Source organism: Macrobrachium nipponense, chromosome 16 (assembly GCF_015104395.2).
Source record: "Macrobrachium nipponense isolate FS-2020 chromosome 16, ASM1510439v2, whole genome shotgun sequence".
NCBI lineage: Eukaryota > Metazoa > Arthropoda > Malacostraca > Decapoda > Palaemonidae > Macrobrachium > Macrobrachium nipponense.
Window position 1 is genome coordinate 64,920,392 of NC_087209.1, and position 10,036 is coordinate 64,930,427.

Sequence of the window (10,036 nt, forward strand, 5' to 3'; positions counted from 1 at the left end):
GTTTTTAATTAAAGAATTTGTATCATCTGCCTATGGCAATAGGCTTTGGGGAAACATGTTGTCTAGCCCGTTCTGCAAGCTCTTTGTACAACTTAGTTTGGTTCCTCAAAAGCCAACAAAGTTTTGATGGGCCCATAAATCATTAGCCAAAAAATTTTGGTCCAACTGCATAATGTAATCATCCCAGTCTTCTTCAACAAAGGATGATAGAAGTCTGTGAACTGCTAATATCTCTGCTGAACAGCATAGATTAAATATAATCAGTCACTTGTCTTGTTGGTGACTTCATCTCAGATCTTTGAATTTCCATAAGACTACTTTCCTCTGCAGGGTACTTTTAGCCATATTTGTTGTATTTTGAAGGGAAGCTTAATCAAAGGCAGGTGATGGAGTTTCTATTCTTTATTGTTGGTTGACAGAAGGATCACTGCCAAAACAGTAATAAAACACTGTCAAGGGAGCATGAATATAGTTACCACATAACATACACAGCACCTCACTTTTATTGTAAATACTCCTTAAAAACCACACCGGTTTTACTTAGATAATTTCAGTTAGCTTTAGGCCTACATACTGGTCTTCAGTTCTTTATATATGTATAACTGGTCTCGGGTAAAGCTTTTAACCATTTTCTGTCTAACGTATGGAGGGTAAGCGTAATAAATATTTTCATTACAACTGACGTAGTGTAATGCCTCTATGCTTACCACATTCAATCAGGATACCTTTCTTTGGTTCTCAATCATTAGGCATTTTCTCCTCATGGCATAATCTGCAAAATAGTCCAGTTAGTGTCTGAGTATCATTTGATTTTCAGTTGTCATCTGCATTGACTCGATCACAGCCCAGTGTTATAGTATATATTATAACACCTTAGTATTTTTAGTTTTGATATCCATTTTGATCTTGATTCATTTATTGTACTTGCATCTTTTGTTACATGTTAAGGAAACTAAATTAGTAGTTTAATGAAGTTTGCAAATGATTAGTTTATTGTAGTGGTATTTGTAATTAGTGAGGATGTAATTGTGGTGACAGGTATCGGAACACTTACAAATTGATGGATTATTATCAGGATTTTAAAATTTATTTACTTTGATTTAGAAAATATAATGATTTGCAGTGGAAATAGTATTGATATTAGAATTATGTGATAGGATTTTTTCGTAGAAATTTTTAATATCAACCAAACTAAACTTGTTGAAATTGTTTTATACTCTATGTTTAATTTCTGTTCGGTTATAGTCTGATATTTTATTTTGAAGCAAGTTTGTAATTATTGTTCCAATATCTGGCCTTAGAATTTGATTTTTAGCTTTAGCTTTAGAGTAGAATATACTGCTATTATAAGATCCTGACTTGATTTAAGATGACTTAAGGTGATACCACTTCTTTTGTAAATGTTTGTAATTTCATGAAATTCATTTTCTTTGCCTTAACAGGGAACTCCAAAGACTCCAAAAACAAAAGAAAGGACAATCAAGATCAACTTGAAACAGAATCAAGAGCATGATTTTAAAGATTACGAGCATTCAGTAAGAAATAGCCCCCAGATTCCTTATAGTGCAGACAGGAGGCCTAAAGCTCCAGTCTTAAAACCTTCTCCATCTCCAATTCTTGTAGGCAGACCAGCATTGAAGATTCTTAAAAATGTAATTAGAAAATCTCCTGGTGCTAAGTCAGCCTCTCCAATATTGAAAAATAAATCTCCCAAGGCAAGAAAGATGAATAGATCCAAAGCCTCTGATTTCTTTTAAGCAATTTTGTAATTGAAAATAATAATATACTTAGCAAATACCAATACTCTTGTTTAATACAAAGACAGATTACTTTGAAATTAATATCCCTTAAGTCAGTTTCAAAGTAAAATTAATATTCCATGAGACTATCCAAGGAATATTAGACTAAATACATTTTTATATGAAAACACTTATCACCTGTATAGCATGTACAGTGCTGTATGCAAACTGTTAACTTTCCTTTAAATTTGTTGTTTGCAAGTTTTAGCCAAATAATAGCAATATGACGGTTTTAAATTAAAATGTTATACAGTACTGTATTCAAAATATTAAGTTCTGACTACCTTGAAATTTTTTATTAAATTTGGTTGTAAGTTTCAGCCAAATGATAGCAATATAATATAGTTTTAAATTTAAAATGACTAAGACATTCTGTTTGAACATAATCATTTTGATGCAATGTGAATTTTTTTTTTTTAAATCATGAATTTCCATGATGGCTCAGTATTGATTTTATTCATCCACATAACTAATTTGATGCAGTATGGATTTTAAGAAAATTCATAAATTTCCAGGATGGCTTAGTATCAATTGTATTTATAAACCATTGATTTTACACTTGTAATAAAACATGTTTGGTTAAGTGCTTAGGCATTATGCAGTGAACCAGTGTGATTGGTGCTGTAAAAGAAGTAATTGAGGTAGTAACTTTAGAAAATGTACTATTTTATCTTACTACTTCAGTTAGTAATTCATGAATATCATTAGTTTCACTACTTCAGTTAGTAATTCATGAATATCATTAGTTTCACAAGTACTACAGTAATTTATTGCTCCTCTCATTTTTGTGTAGCTGTGAATTTCCTAAACATGCACTGCTATGTAAGTAAAAAAGTATGTACTGTACTATTCCAAATATTGGTTTTTAAAGGATTGTGTTTAACCATGGAAATGTTCAGTTAACTTCATGTCCCACTGTGATGAAGTTACCTAGAATGTAGGTGGCCTCTGTATGTACAGTATGTCCCATTTAAGGTAGCCTACACGAATTTGTGTTTTTACATGGAAATCGGTCGTACAAATTTGTTTTTTTTACATAGAAATCAGTCATACAAATTTGTGTTTTTACATGGAAATTAGTCATGTAAAGGCAGAGTAAATAATGTATAGTGTACAAGATAAACAACATTTTTCACTGTATGTAATTCATCCCTTTGGTCTAACCATGAAAAATTAGTTTTTAATTTATATACTATCAAAGGAAAAATAACTGGTAAAAAAGGTTCCTTGACTTGTGAACCTGAAGGGTTCTATTTACCAACTGATTACTCTTTAAGGATGGTCCTTCACTGTCACTTACTTCTAGTTATAAAACACATTGCTCAGTTGATATACCCATGTTTGTTCAGAGAACTTTACAATTAATACAAAAAGGCTGGCAGTGTATCACATACACCCTCTTAATTTGCTGAAGCTATTGAATCCATGATTAAAACTAAAGTTGGCATACAGTACTGTAATTCATGAGCTAGATGGAACACTGAATGCTATTTGGTAGTTGTTGAATTAGTTTTCATTTTTCAACTGCTTATCAGAGACTAATGACTAAATAAGTACTTTATTACTGGGGACACTGTAAGGGAGGAGTTTCACCACACAGAATCTGTGATAATGCTTCCTGCTCATTAAGTTATACCATTAATTTTTCTACCATGTTAGTAAATACAGAATACCTGCAATGGAATTAATCTTTGCAATGAGCTTACAAGTAGGTAAAGCCACTACAATAGTACTAAAGGTGATAAAATGTAAAGAAATATGAACCTTAATCATAATTTAAGTGGTATATTAATACTAAATGCCCATGCATTCAAGAAAAATCTTCCATCATAATCAATAACAACCAATGCACAATAAATAGACTAGAATGATAACCAGTTTGCACAAGATGACTTGTTTAAATCATCTTGGCTATGGTGTTTAACCATTTCTCTTCTTTACCCTTCAAACTTGGAACAGCCTAAGATGATAAATAATGAGAGGCATTCAAGATAAACGTGTAACATTGTCCTTGAATTTCTTCAGAACTAATTCAATCCAGAAGCGATGTGGCTGAACTAGGGTGTAGGCTATTGGATTGGTTTTCTTGGCATTTGCAATTGGTCCTACACCAAGCAACTGTACACGTCCTGTCTTAGGGTCTTCTCTTACAACAATGGATTTTCCAACCTGCAAGTAATATATGCATGAAACCTGCATATTCATTATATACTATCATCATTGAACAGAAAGGCCAAGGTTTGCAGTGTTGAAAATACTGACAAAATATTCCCAAGCAAAGGTACACTTGATTGAAATTACAAATGCTGATTTTTCCTTTTTTTGGAAGATGAATAAACAAGGAAATGTTTCCAATTATTCAGTATTGCATCTGCTGAAGTCATGCTAGTAAATGTACTCCCCTAAAGGTTTGAATGTTGGTGGTAGACAATACTGTATATCACCAAAGTTCTATATCCTATCCTAAGAAGGCAGCACAATTATTACTATAATATTTAGAAGCTGAACCTTACAAGGCTACACAAGTGAAGATCCCAACGCTTCAAATTAGTGCAACATAATAAATTGTTGAAGCATTTTAGGAAGTATGGGATGTACACTGAGAATTACTTTAATAACAAGATCACAGAGTTAAATCACTTTGCTCTCACAAAGCTGGCCCAAAGACTTCATCTTTACTGGTGATAAAGTTTCAGATTTTATATATGTATTGAGTTACAGCCCCTTAATAATTTGGTAATTGGGTTAATTTCTTTAAATGTGTTTCCAGAACTTTACATTCACTCATGATTGTATTGTGGATTTACAAAAAATTTTGAGTGTTACTATAATTTGTACATAAACATATATGGGGATTAAATCATTTAGGTTTATCAAATATCAATGAGTCGAATAGCAGTAGCCAATTCTGAGATAAGTCAAAATTACTTGTGTGTTGTATTCTGTGTGATATGATAAATTCTGGATTTTAACATGTAACTTGATCTTTTTTCTTGTTACTATCGCATTTTTATTCCACATATATTCTGTTATTTAATTATAATAGGTTTTAGAGGTGTTATAACCACTTATAAGAATATCTTCTTGCAATCTTGTCAAAGCATTTACCTTCAATGCCTACATGGTTCTACAATTTTACATCTTCATATAATTTGTGAAGTGAGAGAGAGAGAGTGAGTGTGTGTGTGAGATTATTTTGTGAGGATTAATTGGACTTCTTGATTATGATGGTACAAACTGGTGTGTCCAAGTGTCTATCCCATGGAAGATAGGCAATACATACTATATAATTAATGCGGTAGTTATGAATAAATCTTTTTGCTATTATCAAAGCACCTGAATTGGCATGTGACAGAAATATATATTAATAAGATTGCTATGAACAAAAATATAAATTGCTATTATTCAACAATTATACGAATGAGCAAATGGAAAATTTATTCTTGTTAAAATCATATATTATAGGCTATTCCTGTATATAATTTAATCTTCTTCTCAATGTGATGGAATTATATAACTTGTAAAAAAAACTAACATATACAAATAAATCTCTTACTGCCTCTCCAATCAGTACTGATATTCTAGCATATTTCGTGAAATATACCCTGAACTCATGTTCAACTATTTCTACAATCCAGTAAACCTTATTACTAAAACATTAAACTTTCTTCTTAAAAATACAGTAAACAATCACTTCTCACATTACCCTTCAGTGTTAGTTTTATTTTTATAACAAAATGGACAAATGAAATACTTTCAAGTTATTCGGTGGTGTTGCCTGGATGTATGTACTTAGATTTTCCAACCAATAAACTAACTGGTCCTTCAATACTAACTGAAGAGTAGTGTAATCAGGGAAGTTTATGCGATCTATGAAATGTAAGACTCACCTCCTCAAAAGGTCGGTCAACACAGAGATGATTCTTGGTTATGATTTTGAAGAGATTTGATGTTTCATCTGGATGCCTCATGTTGAAACTTCTGATGGCACTGTAACATGCAGCTGCACCGAAAGTCTTGGAATTTGGCCAGGCGTAGAGACCAGCAACGCGTCCTTGTCGAGCTGGAAAAGCAGATACTATGTGCTCCAGGAAATATGATGATGTCCACGACACTTACGATACAATTCTCGGGAAAACTTACAAATTATAGCCTGAGAACATATTTGCAAGTGATGAAGGATAAATCACTATGTATCAATTTATGCAACAAGCTATAGGATAAGATGATGATGTAGGTACATTGCAAGTTTGTAAAGTAAGGGGTGACCTAAATGCCAGGCTGTTGTATGGGAATGATACAATGATTGTGATAGTGATATCGTGCATATGTGAAGATGATTATGGCAGAATGAAAGTTGTAGAGGTAAATCACTAGGCTGGCGAGGTAAGAAAGGTAAAGGGGTGGTACTGAGAATCCTGCAAAAGTAGGGGAATGACGTGGTTCGGAAGTCACGTAAAGCCGTTGGTCCCGTTGCTGAATAACCACTAGTTCCATGCAACGTAAAAACCATACAAACAAACAAAAGTAGGGGAACAGAAGAAAATCATCTGGCAAGGGGTTTGGTTGTAAGAATTGTATACTTAAGTAAATTATCCTTTATAGAAGTGAAGTATGGTCATTTTATGTATGGGTGCGTACACACAGTCAAGCAGTGTTCGTCGGACATGGTGTGACCATATTGTACCATGTAGCATGATGACGTCATAAGCGCATATTTGAGAACTCACCTCCTGGCAACAAACAGTCCTACCAGATATTGATGTATACCATAATTTCTACTCCGTTCGCCGGTCAAAGACTGTTTAAACTCTTGAGCCGAACATCAGTGTTGTGGTCTTCAAAATTTTTTTTCTTTGCAGCACTTATTTTAAAACATTACATACCCGGCCATATTGCATGTTTGTGGATGCTTTTGCTTCCCAGAAGCAACAAACTGAAAACATTTTAATGCCAATGTGTACAGGATTTTTTTCTGTTATTGATCAGAATTAACAATATAAATTACAATTTGTTTATTAATTAGTTCAAGCTGTGGCGACCCACTGAGCAGAAGCTGACGACTCGGCACTGTTTCGACCTGTAGTTTGGAATTTTCAAGTCTGCGAAGTTCTCGCCTATACTGACATTAAACCGTCTCTATTTTCCTCTTCACTTCCACTGCATTGAGATGTCATCCACTCCTCTGAAGTTCTCCTGTTATTCCATTATTTGCTACTGCTTGTTTATTTCTGTCTTTATAAACGTCTGACCTGACTTTCATTAACAAGGGGTTCTGCTGGTAAACTTAAATTAACGTCAGAGTCTGTGTCGCTCACTTTTTTTTTTCCTTCATAGAGCTAAGCCCAGGTCAGTTGAAATCAGAGCAAGTCATAGCCTCAGCTCATAAGATAAACACACAACTTCTGGGATCGTTGGTCGCCAAAGTCACAGTTCCTTGCTACCTACTGCCTGACACTGCACGAAGATCCGAACCACAAACACGGGCAATGCCTGTCGGTCTGTGGTGATCACTTCTTACCTCATCAGCACACCTCACTTTTTTATTGTTATGTGTTTGTCCGACGAACACTGTTCGACCGTGTGTACGCACCCTAACAAAGGTAGTGGAATATACTGTACTACAAGAGATGAATACATTGCATTTTTTAAGCAAATGAAGGAGGTCTGAACTGGGTCAGAACTGTAAACAATAAAATGATGTGGATGAAATGCTAACACAAGTTAGAAGACAAAACAGTGCTTCATTTGGGCAGAATGAATGAGAGATGATCCGTTGGTCAAAAGGGTGTAAATTCTTTGAAAAAATAATGAATGAGAAAGTTGGGTTGATGGTATAACAACAAAAGTGTGTGCCTCACAAATAGTACAAGTAAATGGCTTAGTGTGTGTACATTACAATGTATGCTTTCCTAAAACTCTTTTGTATTTGTATAAAATGGTTGAGAGAGACAATTTCCTGAACAAGAATTTTATCTTTCATTCAGTCATTTACTAGGAGAACTGCTTAATAGTTTACAATCGAATGGTAGGTAAGCATTATTATTTCGAAATATTTACTCAAGGCCTGTGCATTGAGAATTGGGAATGGCAACTTGCCAGTATCAACAAAACATCTTATAAGCTAAACCAATAAATACAAGGTTCCATTATTGCTACAAATTTTCTCAATATAAATCACATGCAATAAGAATTTAAAAAGTATGCTTACTGTCTCTGATATTGTCAAAGCCAAGGATAGTTGAATTGGTTATTTCATCGGGGTCTGGTTTATCAAATAATCCAGGTAGACAAATGGGCTGTATGTAATCTGGAAAAATATAATTGAAAAGAAATACAATAGAGCAGAAAGCTATAGAATCCTTTGTTATTATAAAGCGTGAACTGAAATATCACATGCAATAGTTTAAAAAAAATTGTGTAATGAGAAACAGCCAAACAAAGTGATTTTCATATTCTGTAAAGTGACAAAACATAGACAACCAATATTCTAAAAAAAAAAAAAAAAAAAAAATGGGATGATATTTTACCACTATGCAAACTTAAAAAGTGTGCTATTTCAATAGTAATGCAAACTTATTGAACTCACCATTAAATTCAAGGGGCAAAGCAAGTTCTAGAATGCCAATGTTGTCACCATTCAGTAAACTGTCAGCGTCCGTGATGCTTGGGTGTACTCTGCGTCCTACAACAAAATTTTCTATGGCATAAGGCTCTGGTACAACACCCGTAACATTCATGTGAGCCACATTTCTGCAAGAGAAAATCCGTCACAATGAGGACAATTGCCAGGTCCAGAAAGTTTAAAAAAATGTACTGATTACAGTAACCTCTTACTGATTTTCTGGTTTCCCTGTTGGGATACTGAACAACTAGAAATACTGTTTAACATAGTACACATTTTAAGTAAACCTACTTCTCGTAAAAGGAAGACAAACGGAAACGAAAATTCAACCATACGGAACGTACATGTTGGGTGAAGTAACACATTCTGCATCAGTAAGGACGTGAAATGGATCAATAACTGCTCCAGTGCACCTATAATGGAATCGACCATCTTCTCGGGAGCCAAGAGCAACAACCCATGGTAACGGTTCTTGATTAAGTGGATCCCCTGGGCTCAAGGGATTCTGTAGCGTGGTAAGAGAAAATGCTAGTTACTAAAATCTTACTAATCATATTTATCGGAAATTCAAACACTCAAAGTACAATTAATTTTAATCTAACGATGACCTAATAATTCGAGGGCTTAACCAATATTTCTATGTAGCAGGGGTTCATTGGTAAGATTTAGACTTCTCTCTTTCATCCTACACATTATTCTGAACATGTACGCGGAGAGAGGAACATGAAAGTGACAACTGGTCCTCCAACAGTTCGTGTTCATTATGAAGTATATTATGTGATAAGTATTTGATCTTAATTAGAAAACCTTCATACGATCATCGACCATGCCGGACCTAAGCTCAGGTTTGATATAACATTTTGGTATTTGGATGAAGAATTTAAAAAAAAAAAAACTTACGAACGTCTCTACTGGCTGTTAACATTTAATACTTTCAACAAATTTAGTTTCCGTTAACAGGATATATGAGAAAGCGCTCCCTGGAGCACTTACAAACAGCACCCTTCTTACCCTTCCACAATCTAGGGGCAGCTGAGCTTCAATTCCACTTGCAGCTAAGAGTTCCTTGACTCTGTCCATGAATCTGTCAGGGGTCTCAGCTGCAGCGCTGGGAGTACCCGTTCGCACTGTTACCTCCTTGGTGTTATTCATTTCTTTTTTAATTTCCATTAAATCGTTCATCAGTGGATCATCGCTACCAACCTCCTCTGATTTATTCATCACATCCACCATTTCCTCAATGGTCTGAAGGAAAGGAAAGGAAACAAATTATACTTTAAGACAAGAATGAGCCATCAAGCATCAAAGTTGTACTGTACAGCCAAAAAACTCTATAATTACAAAGAATGACTTCATTCTACTTACATCTGCTATTTTGTTTTGACATTTTCCTCTGTAACTACTACTACTACTACTACTACTACTACTACTACTACTACTACTAATAATAATAATAATAATAATAATTATGATAAGTTTCATTAATAACAACACCAGCAGAGTTGAATTTATATCTAATTTTACTTACTACAGCTTTTTACCCTCAAATTAGAAAAAGGTCAATTTCAAATTAAAAACGATAAAAATGAAATTAAAAAAAATCAAACTCAAA

General features: G+C 34.0%; 2 protein-coding genes across 2 annotated transcripts in view; one reads left to right on the top strand and one right to left on the bottom strand.

The window, feature by feature from the left end:
* The window catches only part of LOC135195786 (ribosomal RNA processing protein 1 homolog B-like), a 152,478-nt gene extending 149,544 nt beyond the window's left edge, over positions 1–2,934 (top strand). The window contains 1 exon segment of the mRNA XM_064222257.1: positions 1,443–2,934. Coding sequence (XP_064078327.1) covers positions 1,443–1,757 — 315 coding nt within the window. The 3' untranslated portion in view covers positions 1,758–2,934.
* The window catches only part of LOC135195782 (uncharacterized), a 49,863-nt gene continuing 40,214 nt past the window's right edge, over positions 388–10,036 (bottom strand). Inside the window, exons 5-10 of the mRNA XM_064222254.1 lie at positions 9,436–9,669; positions 8,769–8,929; positions 8,389–8,552; positions 8,011–8,109; positions 5,690–5,862; positions 388–3,968 (exon numbers count right to left, since the gene is read on the bottom strand). Of these exons, the coding sequence (XP_064078324.1) occupies positions 3,786–3,968; positions 5,690–5,862; positions 8,011–8,109; positions 8,389–8,552; positions 8,769–8,929; positions 9,436–9,669 (1,014 nt within the window). The 3' untranslated portion in view covers positions 388–3,785. The remainder of the gene's footprint in view (positions 3,969–5,689; positions 5,863–8,010; positions 8,110–8,388; positions 8,553–8,768; positions 8,930–9,435; positions 9,670–10,036) is intronic.